Genomic DNA, 19,247 nt, shown 5'->3' on the forward strand with positions numbered 1-19,247 from the left:
ATCCATTTGCAATCTATTGTTTTGCAACCAGGTGGAAGATCCACCAAATGTCAAGTTTGATTTGACTCCAAGGAGTCCATTTCATCATTTATAGCTTCTTGCCACAAATATGCATCTAAAGAAGTTAAAGCTTCTTGAATTGTATTAGGATCTTCTTGTAAGTTATATTCATGAAAATCAGGCCCAAAATCTTTAGCTATTCGAGCTCTTTTACTTTTCCTAGGTTCTAATGCAGATTGACTATGTTCTACAATAGTAGGTTCATAAATTTTAGAAGAATTAGAACCCCCACTATTTCGAAGATTTAAAGGAAACTTATTCTCATAAAAATCAGCATCAAGTGACTCAATTATAACATGCTTTTCCAAATCATAAAACCTATATGCTTTGCTATTACATGCATAACCAATAAAAACACATTCATATGCTTTACTAGCCAATTTCGATCTTTTTGGATCAGGTTTACGAACATAAGCTAAGCAACCCCAAGTTCTGAAATACAACACATTTGGTTTCTTATTTTTACAATTTCTGTAAGGAGAAATATTTGTTTTTGAGTTAGAGATTCTATTTAACACATAACATACAGTCAACACAATTTCACCCCACCAATAAGAAGCAGCTCCAGAACTAAGCAAAGTAGCAACAGTCAATTCACAGAGAGTTCGATTTTTTCTTTCTGCTTTACCATTCATTTCAGGAGAATAAGGAGCAGTAGTTTCATGAATAATTCCATAAGACTTAAACAAATTAACAAATTCAGTAGATTCATATTCTTGTCCTCTATCACTACGAAATCTTTTAATCTTACGATTAAATTGATTTTCAACTTCAGTCAAGAAAGTTTTGAACATGTCAATAGCTTCACTTTTATTTTTCATAAGATAGACAAAACAGTAATTCAAACAATCATCAATAAAGGTAATAAAATAACGTTTTCCATTTCTAATTAGCACTCTATCAAATTCGCATATATCAGAATGAATTAAATCAAGTGGTTCAGATTATCTATTGACAGATTTATGTGAAGTTCTAGTGATTTTAGCTTGACTACAATATTCACATTTTTCAAAATCATTTAATGATAAGTTAGGTAAAAAACCTAAGTTACTCATGTTCTTAACCAAGCGTTTGTTAACATGACATAGTCTAGCATGCCAAGTATTAAAAGAAGACAACATGTAAGATTTCATCAACATTTAATTTAAACATCCCATCAATAGCATATCCCTTTCCCACAAAAACCCCATTTTTAGTGAGAGTATACGTATCTGCTCCAATGATTTGAGTGAATCCAGCCTTGTTGAGAAGAAAGCCTGAGACCAGATTCTTCCTTATCGCTGGAGCGTGCATCACATCTTTTAGTATCATGATTTTTCCAGAGGTGAACTTCAACTCCACCTCTCCAGTACCAGCAACATCAGTTGAGTGCGAATCACCCAACAACACCTTCCTTCCCTCAGCCACATAATAGGTCTTGAAAAAGGAACGATCATAGCAAACATGATGAGAAGTGCCAGTGTCCACCCACCATCCCTCGGATCCATCAACTACGTTGATTTCTGCTATCATTGCAATCAGTTGCTCTTCAACAAGATTTGCTTGAGAAGCAGAGTTTGCCTTATAATGCATGGCAGGTTGAATACGTCTTAAAATTGTTGTAAACTGAAATAGAAAGGAACGAAGTTATCCGAGAAAAATGTAGAAGCCTTGAGTGGTGAGTGATTCTTGGGTTGAGTCGCGAACTAAGTCGTTCTCTTTAAGACGTTTCGCGGCTCTGTCCAAAGTGTGCAAGCAGTTTTCAAACACCACGTCGTCATCAGGATAAAACAGCCCAGAACCTTCTTCTTCTGATAGGTTCTTCCTTGCAAAATGAAAGAACCTTTGAACTCATACCTTTTCTATATGTTGCTTTCAGAACTCAATTTAAAAAAATAATAAGCTGTTGTTTCTTTTTTTTTTCTCCTCTGTGTTTTCTTCGAAACATGGAACATATATATATGCAAGACAATTAAATATTCGTTTCAAATTTTTGATATTCAAGGGCTTGAAAATCTTTAATAATAAAAACTGAAGAAACCAAAACTACCAAATAAAAAAACGTACATATTCAAAGGTCAAATAAAAAACGTACATATTCAAACCTAACAAAAGGAATGTACAGGACCTAATCTTCTTCTCTATTCAGAGAAGGAATCCCACCATATATATATATATATATTTAATAATTGTAATAAACCCAAATATAAATACCACAACGGACAAAAACATAGCAATTAAAATATTTAAATAAAAACATATTTACTCCAACAGTAACAAAATAAATAAGTTATTGATGTGCAAGACTTGAGGGTGAGGTGCAAATCCATTAGCAATCAATGTACACTGAAATTCTTCTGGCATACTCGAGTTCTTTTTTGTTTCTGCATCCAAAAATTTACATTGCAGAACTTTGAAGGAAGCATTTCAAATTTTTAATGAGTTCCCAACATCATGTGTATCCAAGTAAGATATTGCAACAGCAGCATTGAGAGCTGCTCCAACAGAAAAAGCCTGTTCGTCGATGACAAATAGAGACGAGTGCAATGGCTGGTCTGATTTTAGACTCTCATTCTTTATCCCGAGAACGAAAATTGCAGCCGCAAACTTATGTGAGTAGAAGCTGAAATCCTCTGCTCCCATGATCAATGGTTGAAGCTCCACATTAGATTCCCCGAGTAGAACCTCACCAACCTTCTTTGCGTGCTCATACAATGCTTCGTTGTTAATCATCACTGGATAAGGCAGCGGTGTTTCCTCCATGAAGTCCACTGTACCCTCACAGCGATGCACGGCTGCTTGCAGTTCTATGACCTGCAAGTGGAACATAACTGTAAGAGAAGCTATACAAGCAATCCACTCAGTTTGGTAAAATGAACTAGTTTACCCAGTCCTTCTACAGTATGTGATGCACCGATTTAATGAACGGCTAGATTGGAATGTTTTTAACAAGTAAACCAAATCCAACCATCCGCTGAAGCACATAATCTCATAAACCGGTGCATTGTAGAATTTTAGCAATTTTACCTCTTTGATCCTTTCTTGGATATGGCTGAGTCCTTCCATTGTCAAGCTCCTGAAAGTTCCCCCAAAGTTCACAGACTCGGGGATCACATTTCCTGCTTCACCTCCCTTTAAGTACCCAACTGTCACCACCTGTGTAACGGGTTCAACTCAACATGAAAATTGATACACTAATCATATCTAACAATCTGCGATTATTGCAATTTGAAAGTGAAATTATATGTCTATCAAACTTATTCCTTTATTTTTTTCCCAAAACAAAAAGGAGAAAAATTACCCCGGCCTCAAGAGGATTTATCTCTCTTGAAACAATCTGCTGAAGAGCCACAACAGCTGATGCTGCTGCAAGAATCGAGTCCTTACTCTTATGTGGAGCAGCTGCATGCCCACCTTTTCCTTTGATTGTTGCTGAAAAAAGGCCAGCGCCGGCTAGCATTGGACCTGGCCGTGAAGCAATGACACCCGTTGGCAGTGATGGCATAACATGTATGAAGAAGATGGCATCAATATCGTTAAGAATGCCATGTTGTAACATATGGTAAGCTCCGGCATAACCCTCTTCTCCCGGCTGAAAAACCAGCTTCACAGTTCCCTTTAAAGCTCAAAAGCACCAAAAAGACATAGATCAATTACAATTTGGGTTTGCCGAATTAATATCTGGTAAGTTACATTGTTCAACCACATATCAAGTTATCAACGATATATGACAAATGTACGACAAGCAATATATATACCTTTAGAATGTCTCTTTTACTTTGGAGTAACTTGGCTGCGCCAAGCAACATTGCCACATGAGAATCGTGCCCACATGCGTGCATTTTGCCATCTATCTTGCTCTTGAACTCCCACTCTACTTGTTCCTTCAAAATTCAATGGGTATATTTTGATCATCAGTGACCAAAAATAGAACATTTACCTAGTTTAGCATTTTCTGGTCAACAACACAGTTCCATAATAGCCGATGATCATTTGGTCCAGTAGAACTTACAATCAAAATATCACCTCCCCAAACAGGCCAAGGGATGTTTACATGCCAGAAACGGATTGCAAGTTAAGAGTGTCACTCTCCGTTCCTGGCATTTGCCTTGTGTTTACTAATTAACACACAAGGAATTAAAGAAGGGCCACATGTTATCATTAAGTACATACTACTTAGTACCTAAAAAAGGTTTGGGATTAACCAATGGGGAAAATTATGGGGCAAGTCCAACCTTGTGGACTATCTCATCCCTACGAATCACACACTAAAAACTTTCTCCACCAAACCGGGGGAGTTAGATGAATCAAGTACACCGCATGGTGATGTCTCAATTCAATAAACACAATCATGCAGTGTGAGATAAAGGTTGTGATATGATACTTTATTATTAGACCGAGATACCATTCTGACGGATACTTAATACATCTACGTTCATCCCGTACCAATCAACCATTTATCATTCTCAAGACTTCTCTCAAGTAATTAAACATGCCCCAAATTCGTCGAGTTGAATTCCTCATATTATATGGAACTCACGTGTACTTTCACTTTGATTTCGAGTACGGATTAGTAAACATGCGGTTAATTAGTTTTGTTTTGTACTTTTAACCGAGGAGATGACAGGTTCAAATCATTCGATTAAAATCAAGGAAAATTTAATGAAAAACTTCTGATACTATTCATTTTAACAAAAAAATATATATTTTTAACATTAAAAAGTTAATCATGATACTATTTAATATATCATTTATTTTATCATTTTTGTTGAAATTTAAAAAATTTTAACCATTTTTATTAATTTTTTTTTTTTAAACGAAGGAAAAGAAAGAGAGGACCTGAAGAGGGAGAGCGTCCATGTCAGCCCTGAGAGCAAACACTGGTTTGGAGCCAGAACCAACGGAAGCCACCACACCAGTCTTGGCAACAGGCCACGTGTACTCAATTCCTAGGGTGTCGAGCTCGGTCCTGATGAGTTGACTCGTCCTGTGCTCTTCGAACCCAATCTCTGGGTACTGGTGGATTCTTCTCCTCACTCCCCTCATCCACTCAAAGAACTCGGCCTCCTTCGCCGATGCCAAGAGCTCCCGAGTCAGCAACTCGAGCTCTGTCTCACTAGTTTCCGAAGCCCAAGACTTGCCCAAAATAGTTGGCAGCAATAAGTAAAAGAGCATAAACGCAGCCATGGTCGGATGAAAATATTTTTTTGGGTTTTTGTTGAAATTTGAAAGTCAATCACTCCAGACCAGGGAGCAACAAAAAGGAAAAGCTTTTTCTCCTGAATTTCTGTATTTGGCCTGCAAATTTATGTTTTGTTGTTTTGGGTTCCGATAATTCTTGTTCGATTTGTTTAATGTCTTATTTGTGTTTGTTTCTTTATCACATCACACCTCCTAGAAAGATGATATATTAACGCTATTTTATTAATAAGATAATTTAAAATTGTGCTCAATTAGTTAACGAAATTTTAATCAACATGCCTATATTATTTTTGGGAAAGAGATCATCTCCTAATCTCTTCCACTATTGCTACCTAATTAAGTGTTCCGGATCTTTGAAATTTGATTCAACGACTAAAGTTATTATAACTTTTAAAAGGATCCCTGTTTTTAGCCGTTGAATCAAATTTCAAAAGCCTTGATCACTTGATTAGGTGACCTTCATGGAAGAGATTAGGAGATGATCTCTTTCATTTGTTTGCTCCACCAACTCCAATTCAATTATTTATCCTTATTGTCATTTTTAGTTTAACAACTATTTCTCTTAAGATTTGAACTCGAATCTTCCTCCAATAGATTGGAGAGTTTTTATTTTTTTATTTTTTACAACAAGTAATATGTTTACTATAAATTATACAAAGGAGTAAGAAGAGGGAGAGAGCTTAAACTCGAAACGAAATAGATAAAAGAAGGTTTTAACCACAAAAGCAATCCATCACTTACTTTTATTAACCCTTAACCACTAGATGCACAAATGTTAGTTCACCTTGCCAAATACAACATTATGAGTACATCTTTCATACAATTACATATGAATAATGCAGCACGATTTATGCACTTTCACTTACTTGTGATGAACTATTTTCCTTGTTATTATTTTATGACTCTCATTTGATTTATTCAATCTAATGATTACAACAAAAAAAAAACAAAAAAAAAAAAACAAAAACAAAAACAAAAAAAATCATGCATAAGAGGAAAAAGAAGTGCGGAAATAATTTCTCTTGAATGATGTAATTTTCATTTTTATAATAATGGATATAAACATTTCAAGTTCCAACACGAGTTATTCACTGTAAAACGATATACATCAAACGCCTCTATGCGTCACAACAGCATCAACATTATCCGAATATGAGAGTGCGACTGCAGCATGAAAGGCTGCTCCAATTGGAAGAACCTCCTCATCAATCACCAAGAAGGGTGAATCAAATTCTCGTTCTTCGTCCCAATCATGAAGAATGCAACAGCCATTTTTTCGGCATAGAAGCTAAAGTTCTCTGCTCCCATAGCCATTGGAAGTACCTTCAAATGAGTATTATTGAGAAAATTTGTTGAGTGCTTTCGACACAACCTGTTGAGTGTTGTTAAGATGTGTCTAGCATACATTATATCAAACACTTAGTGGGCACATAGAAACTCATACCAAACATTCAAATGGTATTCGGAAGACCTTTACATGTATATTTCCATAATCCAGGTGGTTCGGTGGTTTGGGACAACTTTGATTTCAATGTACTTCCTCCATTGCTGGTCACTTCTACTTTTGAGTACTACAAGCATGAATGACGTAAATTGACCCACACATGCATACACAACCACTCCAAGCATTTCCTTAGGTAAGATTTGCTTTCAAAATACAATTACAGAGGGTATAGATGAAGTAAGATTTTCTCCCCTCCAAATTTCTCTCTTTTAATCTTTTTTTATTTGTTACAGTTACGATTAAGCCACGTCAATATCTTGTATTGATTTTTTTAATAAAGAGAAAGATAAAGAGAAAAGTGAGAGAGGAGAGAAAGGGAGACAATCCTACTCGGGTATAGAAATGCCTACTCGTATTAGCCAATCTGCGACAACATTTTCCAATACCCATCAAAATTGCTTTGGTTGATATTATATAGCTTCAAACAGTTGGTAAATAAAAATAAAATTGCAGAGATTGAAATCTTAAACTTGATGGCAGATTCTGATTTGCAAGCCCTAAGGGTTTTGCCCAAATGACGAAGGTGGTGGAGAAATGAGTTAGAATTAAATTAGGTCAAATATCCGATTCTCTTTTTTTTACAAAATAAGTAAATTATTTATTAGCTAGACTTGAGGGTGAGGTGCAATTCCATTAGCAATCAATGTACACGGAGTCTTAGTTCAATGTAATTCTTCTGGCATACTCGAGTTCTTATTGTTTCTGCAAATCCAATAATTTACATTGCAGAACTTTGTAGGGAAAGCATTTCAACTTTTTAATAAGTTCCCAACATCATGGGTATCCAAGTAAGATATTGCAACAGCAGCATTGAGAGCAGCTCCTACAGAAGAAGCCTGATCGTCGATGACAAATAGAGACGAGTGCAATGGCTGGTCCGATTTTAGACTTTCATTCTTTATCCCGAGAAAGAAAATTGCAGCCGCAAACTTATGCGAGTAGAAGCTGAAATCCTCTGTTCCCATGATCAATGGGTGAAGCTCCACATTAGGTTCCCCGAGTAGGGCCTCACCAACCTTCTTTGCGTGCTCATACAATGCTTCATTGTTAATCATCACTGGATAAGGCAGCGGTGTTTCCTCCATAAAGTCCACCGTGCCCTCACATTGATGCACGGCTGATTGCAGTTCTATGACCTGCAAGTGGAACATACTGTAAGAGAAGCTATACAAGCAATTCACTCAATTTGGTAAAATGACCAAATTTACCGAGTCCTACAATATGTGATACACCGATTTAATGAACAGCTAGATTGGAATGTTTTTAGTCAAGTATGCCAAATCCAACCATCCGCTGAAGCATAGAATCTCATACACCGGTGCATTGTAGAATTTTAGCAATTTTACCTCTTTGATCCTTTCTTGGATATGGCTGAGTCCTTCCATTGTCAAGCTCCTGAAAGTTCCCCCAAAGTTCACAGACTCAGGGATCACATTTCCTGCTTCACCTCCCTTTAAGTACCCAACGGTCACCACCTACATAACGGAACTGATTCAACATGCAAATTGATACACTATTCATATCTAACAATCCGCGATTATTGCAATTTGAAAGAAAATTTATATCTATCAAACTTATTCCAATTTATTTTTTCCTGAAAAAAAAAGGGGGAGGAGAAAAATTACCCCGGCCTCAAGAGGATTTGTCTCTCTTGAAACAATCTGCTGAAGAGCCACAACTGTTAAAAGAACAGAAATCACTTAATCTGTACAAGGTGGATAGCAGGAATGTAGCATGTGGATGCACATTCCTGGACAGTTTGGACAGCTGCATGAGGATACCAAAATCGTTGTCAGAAAGGGTTTGCACATGGTGGATGCACAACATGGACGTGTCAGTTACATCATGGGCAGCAAGGATGCAGCAAGGATGCACATTCCCTTTTATATATAATTATTGCATGCGTGCTATCATTGTATGTATATATATGTTAGCTGTTTTCATTTAGGAAAGATCGAATAATAAGAGCATTCTTCCATTCCAATTTTATATGGTATCAGAGCACCTTCCTGGTGCCTGAAACGCTTCCGCTCAATCTCGTTATTCATCATGAGTGACGAAGAAACTCCTAAACACAAACCACAACTCACAACAACAATGGACATCACTGATCCATTCTACATCCATCACTCGGATCACCCGAGTCTTCACCTTGTTTCCAAACCACTAGATGGTGACAATTATTCCACATGGAGTCGTGCAATGACAATCAGCCTCAGCGCCAAGAACAAGCTCGGTTTTGTGGATGGTTCGATAGAAGCCCGGCCAAAAACCGACGCCAAATATGCCCTTTGGAAACGGTGCAATGATATGGTTCTCTCATGGGTCGTTAGTTCTGTTGGTAATGATTTGATGAGCAGCGTCCTATACACGGATTCACCTTCTGAGATATGGGAGGATTTGAAGGAACGTTTCTCTCAAGGAAATGTTTCTCGCATTTTTCAAATTAAAAGAGAGATCATTGAACATCGACAGTGTCAACAGTCCATATCGGCATACTATACTAAACTCAAAGGGCTTTGGGATGAACTAGCGTCCTACAATACAATTCCAGCCTGCACATGTGGAACGATGAAAGCGATCAATGAAAGAGAACAACAGGAACATGTTATTCAATTTCTCATGGGACTGGATGACTCTTATTCGGCTGTTCGTGGACAAATCCTCTTAATGCAGCCACTACCAAATATTCGTAAGGTATATTCTTTGACTTTACAAGAAGAAAAACAAAGAGAGGTGGCAGAAGGTGGTGAAAGTAACACTACACATGCCATGCACGTATCCAAGACCACCTGGAATAAGTCTCGCAAACCGAACAATGGTGGCAAGACAAACACTGGTAAGGTTTTTCATTGTACTTACTGCGATGGAAATACTCATACAGTTGATTACTATTTCTACCTTCATGGCTTTCCTCCTGGCCACAAGTTTCACGGGAAGGACGTAAAGCCTCCAAACAAAACCAGGCGCGCAGCAGCAAATAATACTCACAAAGAAGAAGCCATGTCGAGCACTACCAAAGAACCTGTTGATTTGAAATTCACAGTGGACGAGATCAACCAAATCAAAGCTATTCTTCGTGGTGATAGTAAAAACCAGGTTTTTGCAAATGCAGCAGGTATACCTAATGCACGATGCTATTCTTTTTCCACAAACAATCCAGATTCTTGGATTATTGACAGTGGTGCTACAGATCACATCTCTTCTTCTTTCAATTTAAACGACAAAAGGAGCCCACATTCTTCCTCCGTCAATTTACCAAATGGGTCACAAGCACAAATTTCTTGCCTTGGTTCACTCAAACTCACTCCAAATTTAGACCTAAAAGATGTCCTTTGTGTCCCTGGTTTTCGAGTTAACCTGATGTCAGTTAGCAAAGCTACTCGGGGATTAAATTGTTTGATCATTTTCTTCCCTACTTTTTGTCTCTTACAGGATTTGGCAACGAAGAAGATGATTGGATTGGGGAAGGAGCGTGATGGCCTGTATTACCTAGTCCCAGTCCAAGAAGACTTCGTCCTTCGACAGACTAAGCCTGGGGTTGTTGCTGCTTCTGCATCCGCACCATCCAACGTCTGGCACCAACGCCTTGGACATCTTTCCACTGGTCCAGCCCGTGTTTTATCTAGTTCCATTCCTGATATTTCCTTTAATTTTGATTCTCATTGTGATGTCTGTCCAGTAGCCAAACAAACAAGGTTACCTTTTCCCTTAAGTTCTACTTCTAGTCTACAACCTTTCGAGTTAATACATTGTGATATTTGGGGTCCGCATCGTTTGCCCTCTTCATCAGGTGCTAGATACTTCTTAACTATTGTTGACGATTACTCCCGATTTACTTGGCTTTTTCTCATGAATTTAAAATCTGAAACACAAGAGAAAATCAAACTGTTTTTTGCTTATGTCAACACTCAATTTCAACGTCAAGTTAAACAAGTACGCACTGATAATGGCGCAGAATTCCTATCCATGCGTTCATTCTTTGCCAACTCAGGAACTGTTTTCCAACATACTTGTCCATACACACCTCAACAAAATGGGGTGGTGGAGCGTAAACATCGGCATCTCCTTAATGTAGGTCGTGCACTTCGTTTTCAAGCAAATCTTCCCCTCAAATTTTGGGGAGAAAGTCTTCTCACAGCCACTTATCTCATCAATCGCACACCCACCATCGTTTTATAAAAAAAAACACCCTATGAAATGCTCTACGCACGCTCACCCACTTATATGCACTTACGGGTTTTTGGTTGCCTTTGCTATGCTACACACACCTCCCCTAAACACAAGTTTGATGTCAGGGCTCACAAATGTCTCTTTGTTGGTTATCCTTCTGGACAAAAGGGGTATCGTCTCTACAATCTTCACACTCATCAATTTTTTACTAGTCGTGATGTGGTTTTTCATGAACACATCTTTCCTTTTACTCATCATCCTCCCGACACCCAACCTGATGAAGTTGGGCCCGTCGTCCCTCTTCCCCTCACCGACACCATCTCAGATTATTCCACCTTTTCACAAGAACCCTCCTCTCCCACCATCTCTAGTCCAACCGCTTCTCCTCCTTCACCTGCCGTTCCTTTTCCACCATCACCTGTGTCGCCCCCATCCTCTCTTCCTTCTCCACGCCCTGTCAACTCTATCTCACCACCACCTGCCCTTGGTCGCGGCCTCCGCCCCAAGCAACCTTCTGTCTTATTGAAGGATTATGACTGTTCACAGGTCACCACGTCGCCTTCCACGTCCACGTCTTCTTCGCGGTCAGGTACTCACTATCCCCTCTCTCATTATCTCTCTTCTTCCCATTTATCACCATCTCACAAAGTGTTTATCAATACCATCACTCGTAGCGTCGAACCTACTTCTTTTGCCCAGGCCAACCTTGATCCTCGTTGGCAAGCTGCCATGCAGTCTGAACTTGTTGCACTTGAACAAAACCATACCTGGACACTCACTTCCCTGCCTCCTGGCAAATGTGCTATCGGCAGCAAGTGGGTTTACAAGATCAAACATCGCTCTGATGGCTCCATAGAGCGCTATAAAGCGCGTTTGGTTGCCAAAGGTTACACGCAAATTGAAGGCCTAGACTATTCTGAAACATTTGCACCGGTGGCCAAACTTACCACTGTTCGTTGTTTATTAGCCGTGGCTGCTCAACGCCACTGGCCCCTCCACCAGCTCGATGTCCAGAATGCTTTTCTCCATGGTGATTTGGACGAAGAAGTTTTCATGTCTCCACCTCCTGGACTTCGTCGACAAGGGGAGAACTTGGTTTGTCGACTCCATAAATCCCTCTATGGCTTGAAGCAGGCTTCCCGTCAATGGTTTTCAAAATTTTCTCAAGCCATTCAACTCGTGGGGTTCAAACAATCAACTGTAGACTACTCATTGTTCACCTGCACTACTGCACATTCCATTACAGTGGTTCTCATCTATGTTGATGACATGATCATTACAGGGAACAACCATGAGGCTATTCAACGTTTAAAACAATTTCTTCATCATCAGTTTCGCATTAAGGACCTCGGACCTCTCAAATATTTTCTTGGGATCGAAGTGGCTCGTTCACAACAAGGCATTTCTATCTCACAAAGGAAATATATTTTGGACATACTGGACGATGCTGGACTATTAGGGGCATGTCCGGTGGATTTTCCCATGGAACAAGATTTGAAGTTGAGGCCAACGGATGGTGAATTATTGAAGGATCCAACCAGATATAGAAGGATCGTGGGACGACTCATTTACCTCACCATAACAAGGCCAGATATCACATTTTCTGTCCAAAATCTTAGCCAGTTCATGAACCAACCACGCAAGCCTCATCTTGAAGCCGCTATACGAGTCTTGAAATACCTCAAAGGGACTCCAGGACAAGGTCTATTTTTTCCATCTACAGATGCATTACAATTGAGTGGTTACTGTGATGCTTCATGGGCATCATGTCTAACGACTAGAAGGTCCGTGACAGGTTATTGTGTGTTTTTAGGGAAATCACTTATCTCCTGGAAGACAAAAAAAACAACATACGGTTTCACGATCGTCTGCAGAGGCAGAATATAGATCAATGGCTGCAATCACTTGTGAACTTACATGGCTTCGTTATCTGTTACAAGATTTACAGGTCTCCCATGCAGCTCCAGCTCATGTTTACTGTGACAATAAGGCAACTTTACACATTGCAGCTAATCCAGTATTCCACGAGCGAACTAAACATATCGAATTAGATTGTCACTTGGTCCGAGAAAAGTTACATTCAGGAATGATTGCAACAAGGTTCACACCTTCAAAGCATCAGTTGGCCGACATATTTACAAAAGCATTAGGAAAGGCAACGTTTCATTCTCTTCTCAGCAAGTTGGGCATCCAAAACATTCATGCTCCAACTTGAGGGGGAGTGTTAAAAGAACAGAAATCACTTAATCTGTACAAGGTGGATAGCAGGAATGTAGCATGTGGATGCACATTCCTGGACAGTTTGGACAGCTGCATGAGGATACCAAAATCGTTGTCAGAAAGGGTTTGCACATGGTGGATGCACAACATGGACGTGTCAGTTACATCATGGGCAGCAAGGATGCAGCAAGGATGCACATTCCCTTTTATATTTAATTATTGCATGCGTGCTATCATTGTATGTATATATATGTTAGCTGTTTTCATTTAGGAAAGATCGAATAATAAGAGCATTCTTCCATTCCAATTTTATAACAACAGCTGATGCTGCTGCAAGAATCGAGTCCTTATTCTTATGTGGAGCAGCTACATGCCCACCTTTTCCTTTGATTGTTGCTGAAAAAAGGCCAGAACCGGCTAGCATTGGACCTGGCCGTGAAGCAATGACACCCGTTGGTAGTGATGGCATAACATGTATAAAGAAAATGGCATCAATGTCGTTAAGAATGCCATGTAGTAACATATGGTAAGCTCCGGCATAAACCTCTTCTCCAGGCTGAAAAACCAGCTTCACAGTTCCCTTTAAAGTTCAAAAGCACCAAAAAGACATAGATCAATTATAATTTGGGTTTGCCGAATTAATATCTGGTAAGTTACATTGTTCAACCACATATCAAGTTATCAAGTTATCAATGATATATGACAAATGTACGACAAGTCAATATATATACCTTTAGAATGTCTCTTTTACTTTGGAGTAACTTGGCTGCGCCAAGCAACATTGCAACATGAGAATCGTGACCACATGCGTGCATTTCGCCATCTATCTTGCTCTTGAACTCCCACTCTACTTGTTCCTTCAAAATTCAATGGGTACATTTTGATCATCAGTGACCAAAAATAGAACACTTACCCAGTTTACCATTTTCTGGTGAATAACAAAGTTCCATAATAGCCGATGATCATTTGGTCTGGTAGAACTTACAATCAAAATATCACCTCCCCAAACAGTTTAAGGCATGTTTACATGCCAGAAACGGATATTAAGTTAAGAGTGTCACTCTGGCATTTGTCTTGTGTTTACGAACACACAAGGAATTAAAGAAGGGCCACATGTTATGATTAAGTACATACTACAGAGTACCTAGAAAAGGTTTGGGACTAACGAATGGGGAAAATTATGGGGTCCAAGTCCAACCTTGTGGACTGTCTCATCCCTACGAAATCATGCGGTGTAAGATAAACACTGTGACCAAGATACCACTCTGACGGATACTTGATCCATCTATCTCGTACCGATCAACCATTTGTCATTCTCAAGACTTCTCTCAAGTAATTAAACATGCCCCAAATTCGTCGAGTTGAATTCCTCATATTATATGGAACTCACTCGTACTTTCACTTTGATTTCGAGTACGGATTAGTAAACATGCAGTTAATTAGTTTGTTTTGTACTTTTAACCGAGGAGATGACAAGTTCAACTCATTCGATTAAAAACAAAGGAAAAAGAAAGAGAGGACCTGAAGAGGGAGGGCGTCCATGTCAGCCATGAGAGCAAACACTGGTTTGGAGCCACCACACCAGTCTTGGCAACAGGCCACGTGTACACAATTCCTAGCGTGTCGAGCTCCGTCCTGATGAGTTGACTCGTCCTGTGCTCCTAGAACCCAATCTCTGGGTACTGGTGGATTCTCCTCCTCACTCCCCTCATCCACTCAAAGAACTCGGCCTCCTTCGCCGATGCCAATAGCTCCCGAGTCAGCAACTCGAGCTCTGTCTCACTGGTTTCCGAAGCCCAAGATTGGCCCAAAATAGTTTGCAGTAATAAGCACAAAAGCATCAATGCCACCATAGTCGGATGAAAGTATTTTTTTGGGGAAATTTGAGAGTGAATCACTTCAGAGAGCAGCGGAAAGGGATAAGTTTTTTGTCGTGAATTTCTGTATTTGGCCTGCAAATTTATTTATTGTTATTTGTTCATCACATCACATCACATCACACTTTTAAGAAGATAATATACATACACACAATATATTAACGCTAATTTATTAATAAGATAATTTAAAACTGTGCTTAAATCGTTGTAATCAACGAAACTTTAATCAACATGCCTATATTATGTTGGCTCCTCCAACTCCAATTCATTTATTTATCCTTATGTCATTTTTTCAGTTTAACTATTTCTCTTAAGATTTGAACCAGAGACTTTCTCTAATAGATAGAATAGTTTTTTTATTACAACAAGTAATATTTTTATTATAAATTATACTAAAAAGTAAGGAGAGGGAGAGAGTTTGATCTCGGAACGAAAAGAATGAAATAAGATCTTAACCACAAAAGCAATCCATTACTTGCCTTTATTAACCCTTAACCACCAGATGAACATATGTTAGTTCACCTTGCCAAACACAACATTATGAGTACATCTTTCATACAATTATGAATGAATGATGCAGCACGATTTATGCACTTTCGCTTACTAGTGATGCACTATTTTCTTTGTTTTTATTTTTTGATTCTCATTTGATTTACTCAATCTAGTGACTATAAAAAACCAATAAAAAAAATTGAAGAAATCATGCATGAGAGGAAAAAGAACTGCGGAAATAATTTCTCATGAATGATTTAATGGATATAAACATTTCAAGTTCCAACATGAGTTATTCACTGTAAAAAGATATACATCATGTTGATGCACAAAATCAGTGAGGACTTTGGTACAACAGAAAATGTTAAGTTTGTGACCTTCACTAGATTACTCCGGTCACTAGTGTGGATAAGTATGTAAATAGATAGAGACAGGGAAGCAAACACAAAATGTATGTGATTCACCCAGATTGGCTACGTCCACGGAGTAGAGGAGTTCTCATTAATTGTGAAGGGTTTACACAAGTACATAGGTTCAAGCTCTCATTTAGTGAGTACTAGTGAATGATTTAGTACACATGATATTAGGAAATATTGTGAGAGAATGATCTCTATTTATAGAAGAGAGTTTCTAGTTTCATTCTGACATTGACACGTGTTGTGTTGTGATTGGCTTCTGATGTTGACACGTGTCGCGCTGTGATTGGCTTTTGATGTCGACACGTGTCGCGCTGTGATTGGCCTCCTGATTGGAGGGAAACTCTTCTGGGTCCTTGACAGTATAATGTTGACCGGTGCTCAGTAATTTCGGGATTGGTCAAGTATGGTACAAACAATGCTCCCCTAAGTTCCCGAGTGAGGGAAACTCCTCGGTTGGGGACTTGTAAGATCCAAGCCGCTGAGTAATCACGAAACTTCTAAGTACCGAAGTGTGGTATCGTCTTCACTTGCTTTGTCTGTCTCATAGGTAGATGTGACATCTTTTTTGGAAGTACTCTTCCTCCATCCAAGGGTGGTATCTTTAACCGGTGGAGATGTACAAGGTAATGTATCAATTTCACTTCAAGCTTACTTATAGTTTCAGGCTTGGTCAAGCGCGATACAAACCATGTAATAGGAGTTCCCCAAGTCGCCGAGCTAGGAGATCTACCGAAAGAAGTGACAGACAAGGCAAGTAATCAGAGCTCTAAGCAATTAGTCCAAGATCAGAAGTTTGATTTCGAGTTTCGGCTGATTGTTCTCATTCTCCCTATCTTGCAGGCAGCATGAAGGATAAAGAGAAGAAAAATGAGAAAAGATTATATGAGATACTTTTGCTTTTGAAGAAGTAACTTTCCATAGGCTTATTCTTGAACTGGGTTGGAGGGTTTTCTGGTTTCCTCCAGAGTATAAGACCGACTCAAGAATTTGAGGGTCAAAACAAGTCCATCAAATCTAGAGTATGTTCGACCTTGATGATATGAGATACTTTTGCTGTTGACAAAGTAATGGATGTATCGGCACATGTTCTGTTACGCTTGTCTCCACATGCTTCCTTGTATCCTTCTCACTTGCCCTATCTGTTCCTCATGCAGATGTGGTATCTTCTCTCGAAGCATAAGATGTTGAAGATGAGTACTCGAGAGCAATGCCAGGTAAGTAATCAGGCAAGAGGTTCTAGGCAGTCAGTTCCTAACTGGAAGCTTGATTCCAAGTGATGACTGATTGTTTTTTTTTCTCCTTGTATTGCAGGTAAGAACAAGGGCAAAAGAAAAGTCAGGGAAAAAGCATGATATGGGATACTCTTGCTTTTGACTCTGATGATATGAAATACTCTTACTCTGGTGTGGCTGGTTTGCATAGGTATTATTGTGGGGAAGAAAGCTGAGTATTTTGAGAGGCTTCGTTGAGAGTGCCCTCTTAGATATGAGGAAGGGTTGAGCATTTTTGCAGGTCTGCCTGTCCGTGGAGGATGGAGGTCGACATATATAGGAGTTTCCCTATCAACAAGTAGTAATGATATTTATTTAGCCTTCTTGGTTATAGCAATGTAGTGGGAGCTGGAAGCTTCATGTGTTTTAACTTTGTCAGAGTACTTTGAAAAAATGGTTTGTGGTATCTGGAAAGCTGATGTTGCATGTGAAGATTGCAGACAAGCTTTATCCAAGGAAATCTGGCTCTTGAAGTTCGGAGAGCAGTGCCTCTTCGGTTTTCGAACAAGCAATCCTGTTGGGGACCAGGCTCTCGAGATTCGAAGAATGGTGCCTCTTCGATTTTTGAGAAAGTAATCCTGTTGGGAGTCTGGCTCTCGAGATTCGGAGGGCGGTACCTCTTCGATTTTTGAGCAAATAATCATGTTGGGAGTTTGGCTCTCGAGATTCGGAGAGCGGTGTTTCTTTGATTTTTGAGAAAGTAATCCTGTTGGGAGTCTGGCTCTCGAGATTCGGGGGCGGTGCCTCTTCGATTTTTGAGCAAGTAATCTTGTTGGGAATCTAGCTCTCGAGATTTGGAGAGCGGTGCCTCTTCAATTTTTGAGCAAGTAATCCTGTTGGGAGTCTGGCTCTCGAGATTCGGAGAACGGTGTCTCTTCGAGTTTTGAGCAAGCAATCTTGTTGGGAATGTTTTCTCGAATGTGAGTAAAGGTTGAGCATTTTTGCCAGTCTGCCTTGCCACGGAGCACAGAGGTTGACACACATAAGGACTTTCCAATTATCAAGCAGTGGTGATGTTCCTTTACCCTTGTAGGTAATAGTAGGGTAGCTGGACCTTCAAAATTTATGTGTCTAAACTTTGTCAGAGATCTTTGGCAAAGTTATTTATGGTACCCGAGGAGCTGATGTTGCGTGTGGAAAGTGGTGCCTCTTCGGAATCCAGAGAGTTGTGCCTCTTCGATTTTTGAACTAACGACCCTGTTGCCCTTTCTTTTATAAGTGCATCAATTGTGTGCAAGAAGTACATTGAGAGAGTTATTGCTTGTAGAAATTTTCCCTTACTTCAGAGATTTATTAGACCTCATTTCTCCTTCATAATTTCTGAAAATGTCTGGCCCATCCGACCGTCGTATTGACTTGAACTTTGGTGAAGAGGTAACTATGTCTCCTCAAGACAACATATGGCGCCCATCCTTCTTATCCCCTACTGGTCCTTTTACCGTTGGAGATCCCGTGATGAAGAATGATATGACCGCTGCGATGGTGGCCAAGAACCTTCTCACTCCCAAAGATAACAGACTACTTTCCGAACTACCTGATGAGTTGGCTGTTAAGGATTCCCTAGCTTTTAGTGTTCAGTGTGCAGGTTCTGTGTCTAATATGGCCCAACGCCTATTTGCTCGAACCCGCCAAGTTGAATCATTGGCGGCTAAGTGATAAGTCTCAAACAGAAGATTAGAGGGCTCAAGCATGAGAATAAACAGTTGCACAGGCTCGCATATGACTATGCCACAAACATAAAGGTGAAGCTTGACTAGATGCAGGAATCTGATGGTCAGATTTTACTTGATCATCAGAGATTTGTGGGTTTGTTCCAAAGGCATTTATTGCCTTCATTTTCTAGGGTTGTACCGCGTAATGAAGCTCCAAATAATCAACCTCCGATGCCTCCTCCTTCTAGGGTTCTGTCCAGTACTGAGGCTCCAAATGATTACCCTCTGGTGCCTTCTCTTTCTGGGGCTCTGCCGACTGCTGAGACTTCTCTTAAGCAACCTTTGTGAAGGCTCCATCTTGTTTGTTTATTTTGACTCATGTATATGTACATATTTGT

General features: G+C 39.5%; 2 protein-coding genes across 4 annotated transcripts; both read right to left on the reverse strand.

The window, feature by feature from the left end:
* Positions 1-2,346: 2,346 nt before the first annotated feature.
* Positions 2,347-5,418, reverse strand: LOC103430974 (IAA-amino acid hydrolase ILR1-like). Its single transcript, XM_029092951.2, has 5 exons — positions 4,879-5,418; positions 3,798-3,923; positions 3,341-3,655; positions 3,067-3,195; positions 2,347-2,853 (listed from the first exon to the last, which is right to left on the reverse strand). The coding sequence occupies exons 1-5, from the start codon at positions 5,224-5,226 to the stop codon at positions 2,467-2,469; spliced, it is 1,305 nt and encodes a 434-aa protein (XP_028948784.2). The 5' UTR covers positions 5,227-5,418; the 3' UTR covers positions 2,347-2,466.
* Positions 5,419-7,356: 1,938 nt separating this feature from the next.
* On the reverse strand, positions 7,357-15,084 carry LOC103414947 (IAA-amino acid hydrolase ILR1-like). Of its 3 annotated transcripts, none has more exons than XM_070812224.1 (6): positions 14,660-15,084; positions 13,870-13,995; positions 13,453-13,694; positions 8,371-8,419; positions 8,092-8,220; positions 7,357-7,881 (listed from the first exon to the last, which is right to left on the reverse strand). In XM_070812224.1, exons 1-6 carry the CDS (start codon positions 14,687-14,689, stop codon positions 7,495-7,497), a joined length of 963 nt encoding a protein of 320 aa, XP_070668325.1. In that variant the 5' UTR covers positions 14,690-15,084; the 3' UTR covers positions 7,357-7,494. The 3 variants fall into 3 exon arrangements, with proteins under 3 accessions (XP_070668325.1, XP_070668324.1, XP_070668323.1); XM_070812223.1 differs by having other exon boundaries at positions 13,453-13,706; XM_070812222.1 differs by having other exon boundaries at positions 13,453-13,718; positions 14,660-15,082.
* Positions 15,085-19,247: the final 4,163 nt, after the last annotated feature.

Source organism: Malus domestica, chromosome 14, assembly GCF_042453785.1.
Source record: "Malus domestica chromosome 14, GDT2T_hap1".
Taxonomy (NCBI): Eukaryota; Viridiplantae; Streptophyta; class Magnoliopsida; order Rosales; family Rosaceae; genus Malus; species Malus domestica.

Excerpts from the sequence above, each read along its gene's own strand:
- LOC103430974 (XM_029092951.2), bottom strand. The coding sequence starts at position 5,226 with ATGGCTGCGTTTATGCTCTTTTACTTATTGCTGCCAACTATTTTGGGC. Across the intron at positions 3,924-4,878 it reads TGGACGCTCTCCCTCTTCAG|GAACAAGTAGAGTGGGAGTT; the intron begins GTCCTCTCTTTC and ends TGAATTTTGAAG. Across the intron at positions 3,656-3,797 it reads GTAAAAGAGACATTCTAAAG|GGAACTGTGAAGCTGGTTTT; the intron begins GTATATATATTG and ends TGAGCTTTAAAG.
- LOC103414947 (XM_070812222.1), bottom strand. The coding sequence starts at position 14,689 with ATGGCTGACATGGACGCCCTCCCTCTTCAG. Across the intron at positions 8,221-8,370 it reads CAAATCCTCTTGAGGCCGGG|GTGGTGACCGTTGGGTACTT; the intron begins GTAATTTTTCTC and ends TCCGTTATGTAG. Across the intron at positions 7,882-8,091 it reads TCCAAGAAAGGATCAAAGAG|GTCATAGAACTGCAATCAGC; the intron begins GTAAAATTGCTA and ends TTCCACTTGCAG.